At 40.9% G+C, this 26,787-nt stretch overlaps 1 protein-coding gene across 1 annotated transcript in view; it reads left to right on the top strand.

Moving 5' to 3' along the window:
* Positions 1–3,302: 3,302 nt before the first annotated feature.
* Positions 3,303–26,787, top strand: part of LOC147023307 (claudin-19-like) — a 42,795-nt gene continuing 19,310 nt past the window's right edge. Inside the window, exons 1-4 of the mRNA XM_085888556.1 lie at positions 3,303–3,524; positions 20,162–20,463; positions 24,268–24,432; positions 24,886–24,964. Of these exons, the coding sequence (XP_085744682.1) occupies positions 20,244–20,463; positions 24,268–24,432; positions 24,886–24,964 (464 nt within the window). The 5' untranslated portion in view covers positions 3,303–3,524; positions 20,162–20,243. The remainder of the gene's footprint in view (positions 3,525–20,161; positions 20,464–24,267; positions 24,433–24,885; positions 24,965–26,787) is intronic.

Raw genomic sequence — 26,787 nt, 5'->3', positions numbered from 1 at the left:
AAATGAGTACTCCAGGTTAATGTCCTTCCGATGGATGACGCACACATTGATGCATTGCCCTGCATGTGGAACGCCAGGGTGAGAATTTTAGCTGGGTCAATCAAGCCCATGTTAGACATTTCAAAGGCGAGTGCGCATTCCTTTAAGTTATCCTGGTAACCCACAATTAACTACTTGTATATCAAAAATATAATGTTTATCCTCTTCCTGTGCTTCTTTGAAATTTTTTTTTTCATACTTCCTGATCAATAACCACAAGGAGCTAATTGGGCATTCTAAAATGTTAGATGAATGGAAAAACACTTTGACCTCTCCTGCATGCTTCTGAACCACAATATGTTTTTGTTCTTCATGGTGGCTGCGTATATCCGGGATAGCTACGCACATGCAATGGACCAGAAGTATGCAGGTACTGTGGGATGTAAACCCATGTAAATGTCGTGGTTTATTCGTTTTATAGCACCTTTTTTGCTAGACATGGTCGAGGCTCATGGAAAAGCTAGAGCAGAAATTAAGGTAACAAAATGGAAAGGATGAAACGACCAAAATCAAGAATCACTGCTCACTTTCACTCTTTCATTCCTCTTTTTTTTCCTGCCTCTGGAACAAACTCCCACACTCACTTCAATCCCACTCTTCACTCCAGGAATTGAAGAGAGCTGTTCACCACCACCTCAGATCATCCCCATTCAAAATCATGATCTTTTCCATCCCCATTATCCACCCCATGCACACCTCTTTCCACGTTTCCAGTTTTTCCTTCCTGAGAGTTCGCGGCTGTATCCATATTGTTCACCATGCTGTGTCCTCCCCTTGCCCTCATTCTTCCCCACATCCCTTTTTTCTCCAACTCTCCCTCTATTTGTCCCCCATCAATGCTGTTGGTAGATTTTTCTCTCTCTCTCTCTCTCTCTCTCTCTCTCTCTCTCTCTCTCTCTCTCTCTCTCTCTCTCTCTCTCTCTCTCTCTCTCTCTCTCTCTCTCTCTCTCTCTCTCTCTCTCTCTCTCTCTCTCTCTCTCTCTCTCTCTCTCTCTCTCTCTCTCTCTCTCTCTCTCTCTCTCTCTCTCTCTCTCTCTCTCTCTCTCTCTCTCTCTCTCTCTCTCTCTCTCTCTCTCTCTCTCTCTCTCTCTCTCTCTCTCTCTCTCTCTCTCTCTCTCTCTCTCTCTCTCTCTCTCTCTCTCTCTCTCTCTCTCTCTCTCTCTCTCTCTCTCTCTCTCTCTCTCTCTCTCTCTCTCTCTCTCTCTCTCTCTCTCTCTCTCTCTCTCTCTCTCTCTCTCTCTCTCTCTCTCTCTCTCTCTCTCTCTCTCTCTCTCTCTCTCTCTCTCTCTCTCTCTCTCTCTCTCTCTCTCTCTCTCTCTCCCCCCTGTTCCTTTTGTTTTGTTACATCCTGATCTATTATATGTCCTCATTCTTCCACGAGCATCGACATTGTATCAAACGAGCATCGACATTGTATCAAAAAATAATTCAAATTAATTAACATGATAAAAAAAAAATCTTCCATAGCTACTTCAAAATAATTTTCCCAGAAAATGCAACACAAGAGGCCATAAAGTACTCAGATGCACCAGAGAGCATGTCGAATTTTAAATCATCCAGGGCCCTAAGGTGGGCCCCGAACCCCATCCTGCCAGCATATTTTGCACTGTGCACAAGAATGTCCCCCTCCTTGTTGATAGTGATCAATGCTCATGTGTGTTTGTCAACCCAACTTCAGGAATTTATACCGGCAATTCAGAACAAAATTCCCACAAACCATGAGGGGGAAAATAGGGTACACGTGGCATTGTGCAAGATATTTCACTGACACCAAAATTCGCTCCTTGAGAGGAGCAGGTATTTACTTGTACCTGTACTGTATTGTGAAACATAAAACATGAAACGTAAGACAGATTGAGGTGAAAACTGGAGTGGTTTCAAATGTATGTTGTTCCGTGACACCATGAGCGATAACAATGACACGATGTGCCTCGGTGTGTGAAGGGGAGAGAGGGAGAGAGGGAGAGAGGGAGAGAGGGAGAGAGGGAGAGAGGGAGAGAGGGAGAGAGGGAGAGAGGGAGAGAGGGAGAGAGGGAGAGAGGGAGAGAGGGAGAGAGGGAGAGAGAGAGTCAGATGAAAGTCAATCGGATGAAAATTGAGGATTTTAGAAATACTACCTTAGTTGATGACCTTTGACCTTTTGGTCGATGTTGACCTCAAAAATAATTGGCTAGTTGAATTCAGTGACATGAAATATAAATCCTCTTCAAATTTTGAGTCAATCAGATAAAAATAGAGGAATTTAGAAATCTCACCGAAGTTGTTGACCTTTGGCCAATGTTGACCTTTTGGTCAATGTTGACCTCAAAATAATTAGCTGGTTGAATTCAGTAACCTGAAATATAAATCCTCTTCATATTTCAAGTCAATCGGATGAAAATTGAGGATTTTAGATATCTCACCAATGTTGTTGACCTTTGGCCTATGTTGACCTTTTGACCTTTTGATCTCAAAAATCCTTATGACAAACTCTACCATGTGCTGAAGTTTCGTGAAGATTAGTTTAAAATTATGACCTGCAGGAGATAAACAAACAAACAGACAGACAAACAGACAGACTGACTGACAGACAGATTGACAGACAGACAGAATAACAAAATCGACTGACCAATATACTTGAAAAATCTTCGATTTTGCAAGTAACAAACAAACAAACAGACAGAAAGGGGTGAAAACATAACCTCTTTCACCTTCGGTGGCGAAGGTAAAAAAATGTACAAATTCAAATAATGTCCAAACAGTATAAAACAAACACGATATTTACAACACAATGACAAAGGAACGAAGTGGACTCGGTTGTACATTCCATTGTGAACAATAAAGAGTAAACTAGAAGGGCACTCGGTAGAGTGCATACCCCCACTGTGCAATTCCTGATCCAACAGAATATATCAGGCCCAATAAATATATCGTTTTTAGCCCAATCTCTCAATGGTGAAGAATCACTTAAAAAAATTAAATGTCCATCAAATTTTATCCGGATCCGTCGAGAACTTTTTGAGCTATCCTGTACTCAAACAAACAAACAGACAGACAGGAGTGAAAACCTAACCTCCTTCCACCTTCGGTGGCGGAGGTAACAAGGAGCACAGCCATAAAACGAGTACGATTTAGAGTACCGAACGGAAAGGAGAGGTCCACTAATGTGGTGGGTGCTGCATACCTGGGGTGGGTGCTGCATACCTGGGGTGGGTGCTGCATACCTACCTGCGCACCAGTGGGATGGAGGAGAACGGGGGTGGAGCCAGGTTGAGAGCACGAGAGCGCAGGTGTTGTTTCGGTCACGAGCGCAGGTAGTGGCGCCTCTTGCGTTCACTCATTCTTACTTCCATCTCTCGTCGTATTCATGATCTCCGACAACACCGATCCTCTCGTTTTCAGTCCGCACTTCGTTTTTTTGTCATCTTGCGTCTTTTTTCGCGTTTCTTTCTTCTCGACATTTTCACCTTTTGGCTCCAACTCGATTTCTACCGCTTCACAAGCAGGTAAAGGTCAATGAACACGCAGAGTCTCGGGTAGTCAGAGAGATTCGATGCGAGTTTTATTTTTGTCGATGAAAATTGATGTGCTTGAACCACATTGGATTTGCATTGTACAGGTGTGAATTGCGGATTATGGTGTGTCGACTTCTTTGATGTATTTTGTTAAAGAGGGGCTGATCCAAGATTTAAAAGGAAAGGGAACGTGGAACAGACTTTGGAAAAAGAGAGAGACGGTTCAGATCAACATGTCTTCGAAGTTTACAACTACATGGCCTTAGGTGTTTTGTGATGTTTAGATTTGGTTTTGGTCTAATATCCATGGAGAAAGACATAAAATTAAGGTATAAATCGTTAACTTCAGGTATTTCACTCACCCTTCTTCGAAAAGGTAAAGGAGAGGGTAAGGTGGTGGTCTTGACTTTTTGGAGCCCACAACCTTTGTGGATCGAGTTCTTAATTCTTCGTTTAGAAATCGGGTTCCGAGTGCTTCAAATTTTTTAAATGTAAAAACAAAAAATATTTCGATGTTTGTTCTGTTACAACATTAAATGGATAATAAATGGAACAGCGATACATAATAAAAAGGACACACAATGAAACAATGACTCCACCCGGACACGAATGGATCCCGAACAGTGGCTAACCTCATGGTTGGATGTGATTCGCCACTTTTAGCAGGTGGTAAGTAAAAGTTTTTAATGACCCGTCGTCTTTATCCCATTTGAAGATTAATCAGAGGGAATTCCTTGCCTGAACCTGACACCAAATGCAAAGAAACTGTAACATTATAGGCCATGGGCTCGAGGGGGTCCACATGCACCCCCCTCACTTTTAGGTTTCTTTGCCATTTTTATGCAAACCTGGGTCTATTGAGTTGCAAAAATGATGTTAACAGGAAAAAACTTGGGTCTCAAGATACCCCCCATGGACTTTTTGTTTATGCCGATTTTTCTAACCGTGGGTAGTGAATAGGAGGGGAAATTGAAATGGCTGTAATTTTGCAACCAATCATTGTAGAATAACAATTGACTGATTAAAATGTTGGCCTTGGCTAGGTCTACAATTCGATGTTTCGCTTATGCAAATGCATTCAGTAAATAGGTCAACAGAGGTCAAAAAGTCACGAAATTTGACCCCTGCATAAAATCACACCCCTTCTCAGAAAATTCATCACTCATACCATTCCAAAGGGAATTTCTCAGCCAAAATGGGTTCAAATGGAAGCCAATCGGTACCCAAGTTGATTATAAGTTTGAAAATGTGGATGCTCTTATTTCTTAAGCCACGGTGTACAACGGTTTTGGACCCATTTTTTAACATGGGCGTTTTTCCGCCAAAAAGCATGCAAAATTGCACAAACCCAATCAAGTCTAATTTCGTCACTTGAAACGATCCAATTTTGACAAATTTGGGATCAAAATATTGGTATTGACGATTCCTACCCTGAGATGCATTCCAATGCCCGATTACGTCATCAGTGACATCATCCGAGGTTAAAAGGCCACATCCATTTTGCAATACAACTGTGGATTGTATTTTCCGTTGGACGAACTTATACATACCAACACCTACAACAGCACATGAAATTGTAAGCCTTTTTAACCCATTTTAACATTGGTACTATTTATCAGATTGACTGAATTCATCATGATAAAGCAGTGTTCACCTCACCAATGTCTTATAAATCCTGCCTACGGTCACCGCTTCAGGCATCACTGTCACTTTCACCATCACTATCTGATCCCATTCCTTCAATGAGGTCACTTTCATCGAGTTCACTGTCACAATCTGATTCGTCCATGTCGTTCTCAATCGTTTCCTTGAGAATGTCCACCAACTGCCGTGGCATCATCTCACCATCAGTCCACTTTGGCTGCATGATCCCGGTTTCAAACGTCCACCCAAGCCCGTCGTTTGGGTTGGGAACAGAAGGCTCTGCAACATGCGCCCGCTTCCATATCCTAACCTGGTAGTTGCACCGACACACAATGCTGCTCATGGGCGCGTCGACACGGTGGCAGTGTGGTCAGATCAAAATGGCTGGATTTGCTGAGGACGTTCTTTCTGCCGCAAAGACTGGTGTTGGCTTAGTGGTTAGGGTGGTGGCTTGGGATCCCAGGGTCCTGAGTTCAAGCCCCGTTGGCTACTGAATTAACACCAGGGGGTTGACTCAGCCTGTCATCCTTCCGAGGTCGTCGAAATGAGTACCAGTGTACTGGTCCCGGTGTATGCCCCGGTTAGAATAGGTGTACCATATCCCTGTGTGTCGTAAGAGGCGACCAGGGTTGGCGTCAGGAAGGGCATCCGGCCATAAAACATTGCCTCAAGAAAAAGCCCAACCCCTGCACAGCAGGGAAAAATGGCTGTAAAAACGGTTCTTTCTGCCGCACTTTCCTTGCATGGCTTTGAATCGGAGTTCATTCATTCGTTTTGACCTTTTGTGGCCATACAGCATTCCAGCTGTTACCATTATAGAATAGAAGTAAACCGTTTCAACTCCTTCATCACCTTTTCATCCACTTCTCAAGAATCACCCAATTTGGAGAATGCCCTCTGAAATGATTCATCTATCTATAATTCCAGCTGTGTGTGTGTGTGTGTGTGTGTGTGTGTGTGTGTGTGTGTGTGTGTGTGTGTGTGTGTGTGTGTGTGTGTGTCTGTGACCGCTGTTTCTCGACAACCACTAGTCCGATCTAATTGAAACTTGCCAGGTATATTGCTGGGGACATGAGGATGTGCCTTTTCAAGGTTTGATATTAATTGGAAAAGTGATTCCCAATTATCGCCATTTATTTACCAAACCAATGAAAGGACACGTTGCTGTGTAGGGGTGGCTGCGGATGACGATGGCCGACGATAACGTCACGTGCCGTGCCGGTTACGATGGGGATCAGTGCCTTATTTACCGTGGCGTAGGAGTGCCAATGGTTAATGGCAGCAAATGTCATGGCAAGCAAAGACAGGAAGGTAAACTTGGTTTTAATTTTGATTTTAATTAAGTGTGTGTGTTTGTGTGTGTGTGTGTGTGTTTGTGTGTGTGTGTGTGTGTGTGTGTGTGTGTGTGTGTGTGTGTGTGTGTGTGTGTGTGTGTGTGTGTGTGTTAGTCCCATCACAGCAGTTGTTACTTCAATGCAAGCGATAATTCGTGGAATGCATGTGAACATTCCGTACGGAGCACACCACTTCCGGATAGTGATGACTAAATGTATTCTAATAATTTCTCGATTTCTTATGCGCATTTATAGATAAACACAATGCCCCAATCCAGTCATCGTTTACGAGAGGGAAGGAACGGCCTGTGTGTTTGTTTGAAAATTTTTTGTTGTTGTTTTTTTTTGGGGGAGGGTTGCACTTACGGGCACAAGAGAGCGCAGGAATGGCCTGTGTGGTTGTTGTTTCTGGCTCACGGTTTGAAAGTTTTTATCTTGCCAAAACGAAGTTTTTGCAAGATATGTTAGTCAGCTTGTATGTTTTTTTTTGTTTGTTTGTTTGTCTGTAATCACGTATAAAAAATTCTGCAGAGCGCAGTTATCATTGGAAATTTTTGTAACTTCGCATATCAGAGGCCTATAGAGGTCCCTTTCAGCGCACAAAATTTTGAAGGTCAAGGTCAAAGGTCAAGGTCACTTTGTCGCAAATCGGGGAAGTCGACGAAACCCTTATTTTTTTAGTAATTTTGATCGGATCGTCTTCAAACTTCATGGAAATATAGTTCATGGTCTGGCGCTCTGCTCATTAATTTTTGGTGGCGATTGGCCTTGACCTTCATGGTTAGCGCCTGAGGTCAAACATATTTGACCCCAAGGTCAAATTTTCAAGTTTTAGGAACCATATTGTGTCGTACCTCAAATTGAACACCTCGATGAGTGCTTTATAGATATGTCAAGTTTGAGACATTATGACGTCATTTGGTGACGTTATGAGGCAAAAGCATATTTTTCATGGTTACTCTCTAGAACGATTCTCATCGGAATCCCAGGAGTCATCGGCTTGCCTCTGTTGTTGTTGTTGTTGTTGTTGTTGTTGTTGTTGTTGTTGTAATAACCGTCATTTCTGTTTCCTTCTTCGGGTGGCTTTCTGGGAGTGGTGTTTTTGTTTGTAGAGGAGGGTCGCTGTGTTGTGGAGATTGACGAGGTTGTTGAGACATCGTGGTTGCAGTGTGGTTGGCGCTGTGGTGGGGATGGCGTTGTTGTTGAGATGCTGTTGTGGTGGTGGAGGTGGCGTGGTTGTAATAGTGTTGTTGAAGAAATGCTGTTTGTTTGAAATAAAATAGAGAAAAAGAATAACGGCTAACTCAAAGATGCACAGCCCGTTATACACCGGTGGGGAATTCTACCTGGAACACACACTTACCGAAATAACTGACATCTGGGGAACCTGACTGGTGTTCTGTGAATTTCCACAACTGTAACAATATATATATATATATATATATATATATATATATATATATATATATATATATATATATATATATATATATATATATATATATATATATATATACATACATACATACAATATATATACATAAATCAATCTATAATTCCAGCAATCTCTGTGTGTGTGTCTGTATGTCTGTCTGCGACTGCTGTTTCTCGACAACCACTGGTCCGATCTAATTGAAACAGGCCAGGTATATTTCTGGGAACCTGAGTATTTGCCTTTTCAAGGTTTGATATTAATCGGACTAGTGGTTCCCAAGTTATGGCCATTTATTTACCAAACCAATGACAGGACACGGTGCTATGACATCACGATTGACATCACAATTCTTCTTCTGCTTTTTATATTATTATTTTTTTTGCATGTACGGCCACACACATACGGGCACGCACGTTCGGGCACGCGAGAGCGAAGGAACGGCCTGTGTGGTTGTTGTTTCTGGCACGTGGTTTGAAAGTTTTTTTTTTTTTTGCACGTATGGCCACGCCCGTTCGGGCCCGCACGAGTATAAATAAATACACATATAAAAAAAATATATATATATAAATATACATATATGTTGTTGTTCTTCTTTCGGCTGCTCCCGTTAGGGGTCGCCACAGCGGATCATCTGTTATGATCCGCATACTGATTTAGCATAGGTTTTACACCGGATGCCCTTCCTGACGCAACCCTGGTCACCTCTTACGACACAGGGATAAGGATTGGGTTTCGCCATTATTCTGGGCTGCCCTACACTCTCTCATAGCATGGCCCAGTACCGAGCTCCCGTCCTCAAGCGATCCTCCAACCTAAGCCTCCAAGTAGCCGGATTACAGGTGCACGCTGCTATGCCCAGTAGAAATATATATATATATATATATATATATATATATATATATATATATATATATATATATTTATATATATATATGAATATATATATTAATATATATATATATATATATATATATATATATATATATATATATATATATATATATATATATATATATATATACACACACACACAGTAGACTAGGTGTAAGTCGGCAGCGTGTAACTCGTCACTTTGCCGAAGTCGGCAGCATCAAAAAGTCCCGAATTTATCTCATGTTAAATCCCTTTGAATAAAGGGTCATCCCTCTGTAAGTCGTCATCTCTAAGTCGTCACTTCGTCTAAGTCGTCAGATGTTGTCCATTCCCACGTAATGGAAACTCAAGTAAATTACCACTCCTAACTCGTCACACGGAACTGCTGCCTCATGAGAAGCCCAATTTCATGGAATCGTGATGCTCGTTCATTGGTGTACACCGCCAGTGATAGGCTATTTATAACTGCATACACACGTTGATCGCACTGAAGGAAGGACAATGGCGACTAAGCGTAAGCTTACAACTGAAACCTACCAAGAAAAATACGACATTATCCAGTTTTGCGAGGCAAATCCACTGATGAAGAAAACAGACATAGCTGAGAAGTTGGACATCAAACGGCAGACATTGAACAATATCTTGAAGAATAAGGCAAGATATTTGGACAAGTGGAGAAGATCGTGAGGCCGGTGGGAAGTGTGAAATGCGTGAAATGTGTGTCCTTTGAAGATGTCGATGACACGCTCATCATCTGGTTTCGGCAAATGTCGGCTCAGCCAAATATTCGGTTTCAGCCGATTCGGCCAAATATTCGGCCGATACTGTCTTTCGGTGGAGGATTGCCCAGCCAACATCATGGAATACAATGACCGGTTTGAATCCTTTCTCATGCACCAGATGCCCAAGAGTTTGAGGCAGTCAAACATAACGGATTACTTCGCGAAGAAGTAAATGATCGATCGAGCTTCGTGTTGAAGTCCGATCATGGTTTTATATTGGCTTGTTTTGTACATTACCGCACTCACTTACACATAGGCATTGAGTGGTAATCATCACCACGATGACTGTGTGTCATGTAATTTGTCACCATACCATCACCGATGGTATACGAGTTGTCTTACAGAGTTGTTCATTATCTTTACTTTTGATAAACTGATTCATGAATTCCATCTTTGCTTGATCACTTTCCAACTCACCAACTCACCCCCACCTGTGCCCCGAGGATTGTGTTTTCCTTTTGGTACAATAGCCGGCTCTCACACATATGTGTCCAGGCCACGTGCGACTTCATCCTTCACCCCACAGTCATCATGAATGTTCGCATACGCGTAAGTCGTCACATTTCTAAGTCGTCACTATTTTCTCGGTCCCGATGGTGACGACTTACGCCTAGTCTACTGTATATATACATATATATAAAAATAAATATATACATATAAATATATATCTTCTTCTTTCGGCTGCTCCCGTTAGGGGTCGCCACTAACAGCGGAACATCAGTTATGATCCGCATACTGATTTGGCACAGGTTTTACACCGGTGCCTTTCCTGACGCAACCCTGGTCGCCTCTTACGACACAGGGATATGGATTGGGTTTCGCCATGATTCCGGGCTGCCCTACACTCTCTGATAGCGTGGCCCAGTGCAGAGCTCCCGTCCTCAAGCGATCCTCCAACCCAAGTCTCCGAGTAGCCGGATGACGGGCGCACACCACTACACCGGGTATATAAATATATATATATATATATATATATATATATATATATATATATATATATATATATATATATATATATAAAAAATATGCATATAAATATATGTATATTTATATTTATATATAAATATATTTATATATATATACTGTGTATATATATATATATATAAATATATATATATATATATATATATATATATATATATATATATATATAAATATACATATAAATATATAAAAATACATATAAATATATATAAATGAATATAGACATATAAATACAAATACATATTAATAAACATGCATATATATATATATATATATATATATATATATATATATAATGCATTAAAAAAAATATATATATATATATATGAATATATATATAAATAAATTTACATTTAAATAAATAAATATATATATAATGCATTAAAAAAAAAAATATATATATATATATGAATATATATAAATAAATTTACATTTAAATAAATAAATATATGTATAAATATATATATATATATATATATATATATATATATATATATATATATATATATATATATATATATATATATATATATATATATATATATATATATATATATATATATATATATATATATATATATATATATATATATATATATATATATATATATATATATATATATATATATATATATATATATGTATATGTATATGTATATATGTATATATATATATATGTATATATGTATATATGTATATATATATATATATATATATATATATATATATATATATATATATATATATGTATATGTATAAGAAGCCTGGTGTTGGCGCAGTGGTTAGGGCAGCGGCTTGGGATCCAAAAGGTCCTGAGTTCAAGCCCCGATAGGCCACTGAATTAATACACCAGGGGGTTGGCTCGGCCTGTCATCCTTCCGAGGTCGGCGAAATGAGTACCATTATACTGGGCCGGTGTATACCCTGGTTAAAATAGGTGTACCATATCCCTGTGTAGTAAGAGGCGACCAGGGTTGCGTCAGGAAGGGCATGCGGCGTAAAACATGTGCCAAATCACTATGCGGATCATACGGATGATCCGTTGTGGCGACCCCCAACGGGAGCATCCGAAAGAAGAAGATATATATATATATATATATATATATATATATATATATATATATATACATATACATATATATATATATATATATATATATATATATATATATATATATATATATATATATATATATATATATATATATATATATATATATATATATATATATATATATATATATATATATATATATATATATATATATATATATATATATATATATATATATATATACACATGTCGATCTATCTATAATTCCAGCAGTGTGTGTGTGTGTGTGTGTGTGTGTGTGTGTGTGTGTGTGTGTGTGTGTGTGTGTGTGTGTGTGTGTGTGTGTGTGTGTGTGTGTGTGTGTGTGTGTGTGTGTGTGTGTGTGTGTGTGTGTGACCGCCGTTTCCAAACAACCACTGGTCCGATCTAATTGAAACTTGCCAGCTATATTGCTGGGGACCTGAGTATGTGCCTTTTCAAGGTTTGATATTAAACGGACAAGTGCTTCCCAAGTTATGGCCATTTATTTACCAAACCAATGACAAGACATGTTGCTGCATAGGCGTGGCCGATGGGGAAAGGACGCCTTAGTTGCCGTGGCATAGGAGTGGCAATGGTCAATGGCAGCGAATGTCATGGCAAGCAAAGACAGGGAGGTAAACTTGATTTTAATTTAGATTTTAATTTACTCTGTGTGTGGAATTATCAGAGCAGTTGTTACTTCAATGCAAGCGATAATTATCACGAATTATAATTTATTATAATTATAATTATAATAAAACGAATTATAATTCGTGGAATGCATGTGAACATTCCATACAGGCACGCACCACTTCCGGATAGTGATGACTTCGTGTATTCTAATAATTTCTCGATTTCTTATGTGCATTTATAGATAAGCACAATGCCCCAATCCAGTCGTCATTTACGAGAGCGAAGGAACGGCCTGTGTGGTTGTTTGAAAGTTTTTTATTATTATTATTTTTGGTTTGCACGTACGGCCACACACACGTATGGGCACGTATGGGCACGCGCGAGTGAAGGAACGGCCTGTGTGCTAGTTTCTGGCACGCGGTTTGAAAGTTTTTTTTTTTGCACGTACGGCCATGCACATTGGGGCACGCACGTATGGGCATGTACTAGTCTGTTTCAATGCCTTATATTCCCTTCAAATTTCCTTTGCCTTTAAAGGCGCTGGTACTGTCACAACCCGTGAGCACATGTCGGCCTAGCAGTGCAGTACAAAAGAGAGATGTGTGAGACAGCCAACTTCGTCACATCGATACAGCGCCTCGTGCTGCCCTTGCCCGTTTCAAATAGAATATGGATTCCTTCCAAGTATCTCACGTAATGGAGTAGGATGAAGAAAATGTCTGAATTGGGACTCCTCACGTGAACAAATTTGAACCTCCTGTCCTTGGCATACATGCAGTACAAGATCACCTGAGAATCAGTTTCCTCTTGTGAGGATGCGAAAGACTGGATCTCCTGGCACTTCGTAGTTTGTCCATCCGATGTTGACTGATAGGCCAGTCCTTCACAAATGAGTACTACCTCATGACCATTGAGAATATCGGCTGATGCATCACTGCTCCAAGTTGTCAGCAAAACCTGAATGAACTGCATCTTGTTCTCAAGAATTGGCGAGAAACAGTTTCCAGTCCTTGGGGCGCTTTTTACCACTGATGATGACCTTTTGACCTCTGTTGACCTATTTACTGAATGCATTTACATAAGCGAAACATCGAATTGTAGGCCGAGCTAAAGGCCCGGTCACACCTTGACGTTTTAGCCAGCGATGGCAACGTGTTAAAATGTATGTAAAACGCTGGCTTACGTTGAACTTTTGATGTTTTTTTTTTAAAGATTCAGATGTATTCATAGCGACTTGGTCTTATGTATAACGCATTGGTAACAACATAGAACGTTTCGTTGTGTTATAGATAACTTATACCAACGAATGCTGAACCTGTTGTCGGCCTACACAACCGATGCCCAACGATAGTCTAACTTAGGCATAGCGCGTTGCACGCATCGCCGACGATGTCGTGACGTAGCCTATAAAAAAGGCTGACGCACAACGATTCGAATCATAACTGCCGTAGAAATGGAAGTGACAACATCGCGGTCACACCTTGGCGATCTTGCCAGCGTATGCCGACGTAACAAAAAATGTGTCTAAAACGTTGGGGGCACGTCAAATACGGTATGGGTAAGTTTGGTATGCGCGAGTAGAACGCTAAAGTACGCTATCATACGTCGTAGTAAGTAGAGTACGTCAAGAAATTTTAAACATGTTCAAAATTTTACGACGTACTCGGCGTATGACACACGTTCCGCATGCGATGGGGATAAGTTTTACACACGATATGTGGACGCTTACACACGTCCAGAAAGGCTACTTATAAGCTACTCATAAGTCGAAACACGTCGCGGTAATGTCTTTTTTACGTGAAACTTATTTCTAACTTGTGTTTGACGTGCTTTGAACCAATTCTTTACGTAGTCCCAACACACATCGACGTATGTAGACGTATTCCAATGACGTCTTCCGGTCGACAAAAAAAATAAATGAACGTGTTTCTAGGTTACAACTGCCATATAAAGACGTGTTCCCAGCAGTTTTGGGAATTGGTATATAAAAATGCTGCTCATAAAAGGGGAACCCAATAGTGTTTTCGAGTTCCTTTTTGAGTCAATGTCCATGTCAGCAGTATCAGTATCAGTATCAGTATCAGTATCAGTATTAGTATTAGTATTAGTATTAGTATTAGTAGTAGTTTGTTCATGTTGGCAGTAGTAGGTGGGTGTGAGGGGGAGGGTGTGGGTTATGATGGATCGTCCTTGCGTCCGCGTGTCCACGGGTAGGTTCATAGGCTGCCACTCAACGATTTAAATGGCTGCATCTCCACTATTGAAAGTAGACGCTTGCGCTCAACAATTGGATTTTTTTTTACACTCAACGACTTTTAAACGGTACCACTCAGCTATTTTCATTGTTTACAATGAACGATTTAAATTGCTGTCACTCGCCTTTGTTTTTTGACGCTGGCGCTCGGAAATTTTAATCGTTTCTATTGAACGTGTTAAATCGCTCAAACCCCACTATTGAAAGTAGACGCTTGCGCTCAACAATTGGATTTTTTTTACACTCAACGACTTTTAAACGGTACTAGTCAGCTATTTTCATTGTTTACAATGAACGATTTAAATTGCTGTCACTCGCCTTTGTTTTTTGACGCTGGGGTTTTGAAATTTGAAGCGTTTCTTCTGAACGTGTTAAAACGCTCAAACTCGACTATTTTAGATAGACGCTGCCGATGGACAATTGGAATCATAGCCAAGCTAGACATCGAAGTGTGAACATCCTCATCATGCCGAAGAAAAGTTAGAAGAATGCTGCAAATAAGTGTCCTGGCCGTGGCCGTGGACGCTGACGCAAGGACGATCCATTATACCGACGTCTTTAAGCCTATGAGTAACTTAAAAGTAACGTCTGTCGATGTGTGGCAACGATCGCGTAACGTGCCAACAACACGTTAATCATAGGTAGGAAATAAGTTTCGGGTACGCTAAACATTACCTCGGCGTGTCTCAACTTATGATTAACTTACAAGTAGCATGTGTTGACGTCTGTCAACGATCGCAGACCGTGCATACAACTTGTGGCCAGCGTAGCGGAACGTGTGAGTCATACGCCGGCATACGTCGTGAAATTTCAAGCATGAAAAAATTTGAGGACAACCGAAAAGTACAACGTTTAAAGCCAGCGTACAACAACGTATGGCAGTGTTTTTCAGCGTGCTCTCAATGTTATCGAAACTTACCCATAACGTATTCAACGTGTGCGAGCGTTTTAGAAAAAAACTTCAAAAATCGGCATACGTTGGCTAAAACGTCAAGGTGTGACCGGGCCTTAAGGCAGAATAACAGAATAATAATAATCATTGCAGAATAACACCATTTGTTATTCTGCAATGATTGGTTGCAAAATTACAGCCATTTCAATTTTCCCCACCCCTAATTCACTACCCACGGTTAGAAAAATGGGCATAAACAAAAACTCAATGGGGGGTATCTTGAGACCCAAGTTTTTTCCTGTTAACATCATTTTTCCAACTCAATAGACCCAGGGTTGAATAAAAATCGCAAATAAACCTAATATTGAGGGGGGTGCATTTGGACCCCCAATAGCCCATGGCCTATTACTATGTTGTACATTTTTTTCTCCCTATCTTTATCGTAGTCTTGGCTTGTTTGTTTTGGTTATATTTCTGGTTTTATGTATTTGTAGCTAGCATAGAGGAGCACTGTAACCAGTCATCCCTTACTTTCCGGGATCATCCCTCTTTACACCAAAGTGTCAAATATCCCCTTTCATAACCTCCTGGGACCCCATTTCCCTCTCATTCTCAATACTTTGGTCGTGGTTCCAATTGCAATGACTTAGCTGGCCTGTACATACACTTTGTGATTTTAACATGTTCTGGAAGAATATTTAAATTGTTAAAATCATCACACAAAATAAATAAAGCCTTTTTCCGTGAGCAGGGGTCAGCTTTTTGCAGGCTCCAATCATGGTACCCTTTTCTTATGGCAATGTTTTTTTATGGCAGGATGCCCTTCCTGATGCCAACCCTTCAATTGCCTTCGACACACAGGGATAATTACCAGTATTCTGGTGCTCATTTCGCTGACCTCGGAAGGATGACAGGCTGAGTCAACCCCCCTTATGGTAATTCAGTGGCCAGCGGGGCTCGATCTCAGGACCTCTCAGGACCCTGAGGATCCCAAGCCACCACCCCAACCACTAAGCCAACACCAGGCTATACATTTAAATTGTTAAAATATCCTAGTTTATTTAAGTCGTTAAAACTTCATTGCTTCATGGGGTTTCGCTCCCTGACCTACACCTACAGTGGCCCCTTGACCCCAACCCATGTCCCTTTTTTCTTTTTGTTCTTGAGAGCTGGTCACCCAGGACACTGTATAACAAATTTCCAGCAACAAATGTCCGTAAGGTGCTGAAATTGGTAAAGTCGAAAACAGAATAAGCTGAAAGGGCACTCGGTAGAGCACATATCACTGCCAGGCTGATTTGTTTAGGTTTTGTTTCTCACTGATAGGCCCGATCTGTATTCAGACCTGAACTAAGATATGATCAGCTTGTTCTTGTCACCTAACCAACTGATCCACCAAGTTTAGTCGGAACCCGTCCACAACTTTTTGAGATATCGTGCTTTCTAGTTTTTGGCCCAATCTCTAAGTGATGATGAATCATTAAAAAATTCTAGTATGCGGATCCGTATCCAGATCTTCACTGAAATCTAATCAGTTTGTCCTTCCATCACACCCAACCTGTCCACCAAGTTTCGTCGAAATCCGTTCACAACCTTTTGAGATATCGTGCTACATATAATTTTTGGCCCTTTCTCAAAATGCTGAAGAATCATGTAAAAGATTGTAGTAGTCGGATCCAGATCCGGATCTTCACCATAATCGAATCAATTTGTCCTTTTGACACACGCAACTTGTTGGTGGGCAGATGTAAAAAGGTGGGTGTCTTGTTATTGGAAAATTTTAATTTTGTTAAATTCAAGATTGTAACAAAACACATTGTGCATTGTCATCTATCTGTCGTCACAAGGAAGGATGGAGTCTCCCTTGGGAAGCCTCTTATTTTTCTGGTCTTTCTTTTGTTAAAAATAATATTTGGCTCTAAATTAGGTAGCTGAAAAATCTGTCCTCCCACATCCTCACCACCCCTCTTGCACCCTCTCCTACCCCAAACATGTGACCCTACCACGTGCATGCAAATGTGCAAAAAAAAAAACAGCACCTGGATGGGTTTGAGAGTTGCGGAGTAGCGGCTGAAACCCGAATCCTATCCTGGTTCCTTCTGATGACTCCATCTTTGCTCTTTACTTATTTGGGTTCCTTCTTGGTCTTCCTTTTCTTTATCATAATTTGAATAAATCATTTTTAGACGCAAATTTACAACATGTCGCCATTTTATTGTGTCACCACCAAAGATAAAGCGCATACATGAGTCGGACTGCACACAATGTTTTTGGTGCCTCATGCTTATAACGATTTTCTCCATAAACTATGCCTCACTCCATACTATATACTGTATAGTATTTCCACGTACCCATCTATTGGACACCTACCCACTTTGCTGTCTCCCGACATACCCAAAACAATCTTGTGTCACTTGCTTTCTGTCTGTTTTCTCCTTTGACTAGCAAACTATTGCGATTATCCACATAATAGAAAGCTAGTGACTGGATTGATCAAATAAGCAACCAGACACAAGGATGGTCAATGAGAGTAACGTGCTTTTGAAAATACCGATGTTATTGTTGAATTCTTCATTTTCTTAGATGACAATACACTGTTCTCAACTTTTTCGGTACATTGCAAATGATCAAAATATTTTCTCTAAAGTGTTGGTTTACGAAAAATGATTTGCTAGTGAGGAGTTAAAGTTATTATTGACAAGAGAATTTGATCAAAATGATTAAATATTTGGGTCAAAACGATAGTGCAGGTCAAACAAAGTATAGTATTTGTTTCCAGTAATTGAACAGAGGACACGGTACCAGGTATAGTGAACAAAAAACCAGGAAACACCAATGTGAAGTCACTTAATAGGGCATTGGGCCATCATGTGCAGCCTGTATATGCTGTGGCATAGAGTCTACCAGCGTCTGGAATTCTGCAGGAGGGACCCGGCACCATTCATCCACGAGAAAGTCAATCAACTCACACCTGTTACATGTCGGTAGAAAACACTGTCTTAGGCGTCGTTCCGGAATATCCCATAAATGCTCCATTGGGTTCAGATCTGGTGACTAAGAAGGCCATGACATATGGATAACATCAATGTCATGCTCATCAAACCATTGTACGACCATAGTGTTCTATAATTGGGGTATGGGGATGGGGAGGGGGGGGTCTCTTCTTATAGCCATACCAGCCATAATTATAGGCAACCAGGCCTGTACCACATTTTTAGACATGACCCTAAGTATGCTGGGATGTTATTTGCTTTGTTAAAGCATGGGCCACAACTATGTGGAAGCTGTTGCTTGGTGTCCATCATTACCCAAGTGTTTCCATTTTTTTGTCCACTACCTGTAAGTTAGCAATTTAAAAAAAAACAACATTTCATTGATCATTATGTAATGAATCAGCCTCACAAGCTTGTTCCTTCATTTGTATAACTGTGCCAAATGCTGAATGAGCATCAATAAACAAACGATGCAAAAACAAACTTAGAAATTTCCTTCCGAGATTTCAATACAATTCATGTTTTGATATTCTTGCTATTCTCATGCGAAAGTTCAAATATAAAAGTGAATGAAACGTCCCCACCTGAAACAGCCAAGCGAGCCTTCCAGGTGAGTATTTCGCTAAGTGGGCAAAACCAGTAAATGAAATAAATAATTTATTGATCATCCCTCAAATTGGCCTTGGGCTGATGGATCATTCCAAGATTGCATGCCTTCGACGGAGTTGATAGAATTAGTTTTCCACAACTTTGTGATGTTTATAAATGACAGACTTCTAACACACCCATGAAATAACACGTATTATGACGTGTGATTTCAATAAACACAAATTACATCACAAATGGGGGTTCGCAGCCGAGCCAATGGGTACTTGCACTCACTTCTGAGCTCTCTAACCTGAGTTTGAATCCGGACCCAGTTATAAACTGTCATCCTGGTGTTTCGCAGGCAGGGCGACTCATCATTGTGTGTGCTGTCCGTCAAATGAATGTGAAACCGAGTGTCCTGTCTGCTGGCATTAGTTGGTGGATCGTAAGGATCCCATGGTGTCCTTCGTGAAGAATAGGCGAGTTATTACTGACACCCTGGCCAAATTCCAAACTCCTGCTCTGAGATAAAGAGGGCACTGCATCAGCGACAGAGTTACTCTCCCAGCAATTATACAAAGTAGCAGATACATGTCGCACACAAAATGATGGTCGGAAAAAATAACATTCAGATTGAAAACGGCGCAAATGGAATGCTCATGCCCTATAAAATCGACGATCTTTGTTCGTACCTTCACAACGCCCCGCTGACCCTGTGTGTACCTCATAAATAGGTGGCCTTTCTGCAAAACTACTGTATGCTATAGGCATTTATATTGTGGACAATGCATTTATTGGGTTACGATAATCTGCAGATGATCTCATTGCAAGATTTGTAATTGGAACACTAAAATCGTTTAAGTTTGGATATCCATTTGAGATTCAAGTCGAGCTAAGGGTTTAAGGACGCGGATTCTATGCTTCTCGAGATACATCTTCTGTTGGAGAATTGATATGTTGCTATCAGACCATCATTTCATCACCCAACTAGCCTGCTTTTCCTGCTCTGGTCTCTATGTGCTGCCAAGTTGACACCTTTGATGATTCTCAATCTCCTATATATGAACATTGGCATGGACATTCAAAACGGTGGTCGTTGGAATGGTTCTGGTCTACTGTTTATGTTGATGTGTCTTTGCAGAAAACGGAAGCATCAAGACTACGAAGAGTAAAACAAGGCGCTTTAAGATTCTTCCTGTGTTGCATTGCGTGTCGTGAATGTCATGGTGAGCTCGTCATGCCAGATTTTTGCCTGTGGCATCTGCTTCATAGCACTCGTAGGGTTCACCATCACAATGGGACACCCTGAGTGGAAGATCACCAGTCGGGGCTCCGCTGTCGTGGTTGTAACGTTCATGTACCAAGGTCTCTGGGTGAACTGTGCCGGGAATTCTTTGGGTGCGAGTCAATGTCGTTTTCACTACACCGTCATTGGACTGCCAGGTATGATACATCTTTTAAAAGCAGTCCCCCGTGAAGCATATCAAACTCCTACTTTTGATCCTTCACTTCTCTTGCTTGTACTTCGTTTTCATGAACAAGTAGTCTTTCTCTTCCCTCATCCTCCTGCCATCTTAAGCTCTATTCCCAATCAGCATCTCAGTGGAAGGAGAGGTTATTCCTATTTAACAATAAGATCATTACTAATAACGTTTGGCAATTGGGAACATTTAGAAATGCCAAGGAGGGGGGGGGGGGTAATGCTGATACCTAAGTTGACCCATTGCAGATGGTCAGAGCTGTTCAAATGTTGGAATATGGGTCTACGTAGAGATGTGTATCTCGCCAGTGTGGTGCATCCCCTTCTGTGATTGCAGGTTAAGGAGAGGGTGTCAGGTTACGAGGTTGTTTATGGCATTCTGATCAATGCTACAGGAGGCCAATCACTCAAGGAGATGATTGATATCTTCAAAACATGCCATTGAGGAATCGTCAATCCACTGTATATGGGCTAAAAATCTACTTCAGAACAGCCACTGGGGTCATTACAAGTGATCAGACAATAAGGAACAGGTTACATGCATTTGGTCGAATATCCAGATAGTCGGTAACAGCTCCATAACTGACCCCATAACATGGCTGTGTCGGGCTGAGCTGTTTCTGAAATCACCAGAATTGGCAGCTCCAACAACAGGTGCCTGCAACATTCACTGATTTATCCAGATTGTATTGGTCCATGAATGAATGACATATTTCAGTCTAGCAGACCCCTGGAAAACAGTTTGCGCAATGTAACATCGTACATTATCAACTTCGGAAAGGGGGTCACTTGTAGTCTGAAATGGCACCTGTTTTGGTGGATGCACAGACATCATTGAACTTCCAAATTTGGGATTAGAACAATCTGATACATCAACAAAATCCTGGACTTCACTCGGATGCTGGATAATTCTCGACGCCAAAGTTCCAGAATCCTCATGCTGAACATTGTGCAAGAAATCACATGAGTAATGGAATGGCCAGCAATAATTAAAAAATTGGCCCACTTAGGACATTCTGTTTGTCAATGTTCTAAGTCTCCACATGATTTCAGGGAATTCAGACTTGCACCGACTAAAGCATAGAAAAGATCCCACCAAAACATTATCTGGCATCTGATCAACAGCATGACGTGGAGAAGTGGGATCAGCAGCATCAATGTCAAGTGAGCTAGTAACTTGATGCTGACATATTTTATGACATCTATTTCACCTCTCAAGTGCACGCGATATGCCGAAACATTTCCCACCTATTGTTCATACTTATATTTTCATACCCTCTGACATTCTATCAATGGATGCTGCTCTAGGTGATGCAATGAGTTTATAATGTTGAATTATTGTGATTAAAAGGTATTTAAGTCGTTTTGTGTCACAGTTCTACAAGGTGGTTTATGTTTTAAACATCGCTCTATTCATTTCTGTAAGTGGAGATGTTTAGGCAATTTTTGAATCAGATTCGAAATGGGACATCCATCCATTAGGACCATACTCTGTGCAGAGCGTTGGTGCCGCCGAAGCAGTCTCCTTGGCTATTGGGAACAATCCTGGACGAGTCGCCACTCCGACACAGTATACCAGCATGCTGGCACTCATTTTGCCGACCTCGGAAGGATGACAGGCAGAGTCAACCCCACCTGGTGTTAATTCAACAGCTGAGCGGGATTTGAACTCAGGACCCTAGGATCCCAAGCCCACTACCTTAACCATTAAGCCAACACCAGGCATGAAATGGAACAGGTTTTCCAATATCCTTTCGTTGTGCATGTTCATGGGAGTAAAGTATGTTTTCATACAGGAATCGAGGTTCATAGGAAGAACAGAAAGGATAAACAAATCAAACGGAGCAAAGGGAACACAGTGTGAGACAACAAACGGATTCAGAACAGTGCAAGGAAAGGAATTGTTGAAGGATAAGAACAGGGTCTCAGTGGGTGGAGCAAAGGTTAGTAGTGGAAATTAGATCACAATATGTGGTGGACAGCAGACTTAAAGTCCAGAAAGTAAGAGCTATGAATAATGGACTCAGCAAGACAGTAATACAGGCATGCAAAGAGGGGCGTGGAAGAATGGTGGTGAGTGCTGAGTATAGACTCGGAAAGGTTAACCAGGAAAAGGTTTCTGGCTGCAAGCTGGTCAGAAGTGAGGGGATAGGAGGAGCAAGACCAGAATAGAGCCAGTAAACAACAACAACAACAACAACAACCTATAAGGCGACAGACCTGCATGCAGTGAGCAAGAAATAGACCCTGAAACTTAACTTCTTAACATGAGGTTCCAATGTCACCAAGGACCTTACACATTGTTAAATTTACTATTTTTACCTCCACCATCAAAGGTGGACAGAGGTTATGTGTTCATCCCTGTTTGTCTGTTTGTTCCTTATGAAATCAAACATTCACAAGTATATTGGTTGGTCTGCTCTGTTATTACCTCTTCCATCTGCGATGAACAGAGGTGTTTTCACAACCGGTCTTTCTGTGTGCCGGATATCTCAAAAAAGTTGTGAACAGAATCAGATCAAACTAGGTGGGCAGGTCGGGTATGTGACGAGGACAACTTGATTAGATTTTGGTGAAGATCCGAATCCGATCTGGATACGAGAGTTTTTTCTAATTTTTTTAAGTGATTCTTCACCATTGAGGGATGGTGCCAAAAATTTTGTATAGCATATTTCAAAAAGTTGTGGACGAGTTATGACAAAACTAGAACGGCACTCGGTGGAGCGCACACATCCACCACGTAATGCATGATCCACGAGAACATATCAGGCCCAATACATTTTTAAGATATTGTGCTATATATCGTTTTTAGCTCACCTGTTCGAAGAACAGAGAGCTATAGCGATGCCCCCGGTGTGAGCGTGAGCATGATGTTAAAGTTTTTGGTGCAAGTTATTTCCTTTCTAATGTTTTTATCTACCACACTATTTTTTACTGATTACAATATACAAATACATATATTGGTTTAAAAATATTTGGATCAGACTTCACTGCAATGCTTTATAAAAAAAATATTATTATACTAGTCTTTTAAAAACGATAAATGTATAAACAGGCGAGCATTGGGTGGCTTTGACACCAACTCTCTGGTTGGCCCTATCTCTCAATGGTGAAGAATCACTGAAAAAATCATCAGATCCGGATCATGATCTTCATCAAAATTAAATAAATTCTTTCTTGTCACACACCAAATGTGTCCACCCAGTTTCATCTGAATCCGTGCACAACTTTTTGAGCTATCTTGTAAACAAACAGACAGAAAGGGGTGAAAACATAACCTCCTTCACCTTCGGTGGATGAGTTGGTTCGGTGACATGAACAAGCCAATTCGATTTTGGTTCAGAAGCTGATGCAGATCCGGCCTATCAGTGGGACACAGAAGGTAAACTGTTCAGCATGGTGGAGGTATGCACTCTACCGAGTGCCGTTCTCGTATGAGTTCCCTTCAGAGGAACTTTGCTGCAAGAGGAGGTCATGAAACCCATCAAAGCCTGCACTATTATTGCCAACCTATGGTTGTTTATCCATAGTATATATTTTTAAATGCTGAGCGTCAAGCAAGGCAGCAGCACATACCATTTTTAAAGAAACACCAGGATTACAGTTGATAGCTGGGTCGGGAATCTAACCCTGGTGAGACAGCTCAGAGATGAGTGTGTGTACCTCTAGGCTATCCTGCCTGCCCCCAGTGTGTTGAATTCACCATCTTGAAATAATTATATGTACAGAATTTTTTATTCGAATGTAATTTTTCTCACCATCCACAGCCCATTTACGAGCATCACAGGCTATGATGATCGTCGGGATGCTACTGAGCCTACTTGGAATTGCCCTGGCCCTCATGGGCTTGAAATGCTCTCAAATTAGTGGAGGTGATGAGAAGCTGAAAGGTCGAATTGTTGGTGTCGGTGGAATGATGAATATTTTGGCAGGTAAGCAGAAAAACAATGGTACAAAGTGCAAAATTGGAAAAAGAGGAAAGCTTAGCTACATATATTGTCTACAGAATCTTGTATATCTGTAGCAAAGGACTGTGTGTTGTTCTAACTCAAGCCAGATAGTATTGTGAATCCCCCCCCCCCCAAAAAAAAAATTGTCTGAGATATTTTACAAATCATCAAACCTATTTGTATTGGTCTGTTTATTTTCCCATCTGGACCTCTGCCTGGTTTAAATGTTTGTACATTGCAACATATGCAGGCAATACAATCTGATGTTAAATGGATGATGATTTATGACTTGGAAGGTGGTGTGAACATCATGAGCCACTGGTAATATTATACTGTGTAGATGATATTGCTGATGGTTTTCAAATGTAGTTATTTGTGCTTGCACTTGAAGCAGAAGAAGCAAAACAATCACAAAACGTTGTATCTTGTTTTCAGGTGTGGCAGTTATCTCTGTCATCTCTTTTTATGCTTGGCAAACGACCATCGACTACTTCGGTCCTGACGCTGGACCCAAGTGAGTCTCTTGCTCTCGGATACAGTGTGATTTACTCGATACCACCAAAAATCATGACACTAATTTACAGTTGTGAGAAGTATGCATTTGTTTGAGTTGCTTACTACTACAACTATGACTACTACGACGACCATTGAGAGCCTGGTGTTGGCTTAGTGGTTAGGGTGGTGGCATGGGATCCTGGGGTCCTGAGTTCAAGCCCGGTTGGCCGCTGAATCAATACACCAGGGGGTTGACTCAGCCTGTCATACTTCCGAGGTCAGCGAAATGAGTATCAGTGTGTACTGGTAGAAGGGCACTGCATCAGCGACACAGTCATGCTTCCATGAAATGATAGCTACCCCGGCAGCTCAGCTGGAATACGCAAGAAGAAGAAGACTACGACCATTTCAACAACGGCCTCAATTATTCCCATTTTATTGTGGGGTTAGCCAGGGAAGGTTTTTGGCCCAAGTCTTTCAATCAACAGTCTGAAGTTGAATTCAAGATGGTAAGAATTTGAAATTTGCTCCAGGTGCTGGTGACAACTGGCCTAATCCTTGCATGGAACACCATGGGATTTTTTTAACGGCCGCCAGCTAATGCTAAGAGGCAGGACACCCAGCTTGATATCGGTCCAAGAGACGGCACAGTTTGTAAAGCAATGCCCCACCTATGAAGCACCAATCCGAGTTTATAGTTGGCGGGAATCAAACCAGGAATCGACAGCTCAAAAGCAATGCCCTGCTTGTGCTATGTCTGCACCTTCCTGTCAGACTGATGTGCAATTTGTTTCACTGATAATATTGATATTGGTGGCAAAAAATAGTCTGCATCATGTCAATGCAATCATTCAGAAAACGATTTACCTGATTGCATCGAGCAGAAATGTTCTGGCCATGATGCGACTATCAGTTTCATGCTGAACTACTTCCTTCGGCATGGGCTGCTTACTTTTCTTACATTCTACTTAAATTTGGCCATCTGCTAAAGGAGCTGGATATTCAGTAACGATGGAGAAAACCCACCTCAAGCCATCCAATCCGAATACATGATGTGAAGCAACCAATATTGGACTCTACACCTTTCTGCTATGTGAGACTCCATGCTGCTGCTGATACTTGGTTTCATAAATGTTCAGTTCAGCCTGTGCTCTTTCTGTTCTCCAGTAGATAGTGGGCAGTTGCACTTTCATCTATCTCAATAGTGACTTTTATAACAGTCACTGAATACGACAATTCGTAACCTTTCTTGAGAAGCTTACGACATTTTCAGCATGTGCTTTGAAAAAGTCCATTTGGCTTTGAACACTGCACCTGTCCATTTTTTAATTACACAGATTTTTAAATTGTTTTAGCAGAACAGATCAGTTGTAATTAACATTTTGGGGGTAAACAGGCAGATTTAAAACAAAAAATGACAGCTTTACAATGTGATTGATGTGCGTAATCTTAAAATGATTCATTGTGAAGTCTTTTCCAACACAGGATACTTGAATGGCAATTATTACCCCAGTAAGCTGGTATTCCGTTTTGACAACCTCAGAAGGATGATGACAGGCTGAATCAACCCACCTGGTGTTGTATCAACAGCATGACAGGGGCTTGAACTCAAAAGCCTGAGATCTTAAACCAGCCACCTTAATTGTTAGGCTAACACCAAGCTTAGGCATGTTGGATGGGGAGGCATCAATTCACATTGCGCTTTGCAGATGAGATTCTCAGGAGAACGGTGAGGTAATGCCATGTGCTAAAAAGTTATCATCGTCTGGTAAATCACTCTTTTTTTGTGTTCAGCAGAGCAGCAGTGACTGGGCAATGGAGCACTATTCACAACCAAGAGTC

The sequence above is a fragment of the Eptatretus burgeri genome, chromosome 7, assembly GCF_056783735.1.
Source record: "Eptatretus burgeri isolate ZD-2024b chromosome 7, Ebu_testis_v1, whole genome shotgun sequence".
In the NCBI taxonomy this organism is placed as follows: Eukaryota; Metazoa; Chordata; class Myxini; order Myxiniformes; family Myxinidae; genus Eptatretus; species Eptatretus burgeri.
Note: the sequence above shows the minus strand (reverse complement) of the source record. Positions and strands in the feature narration are given on the sequence as shown.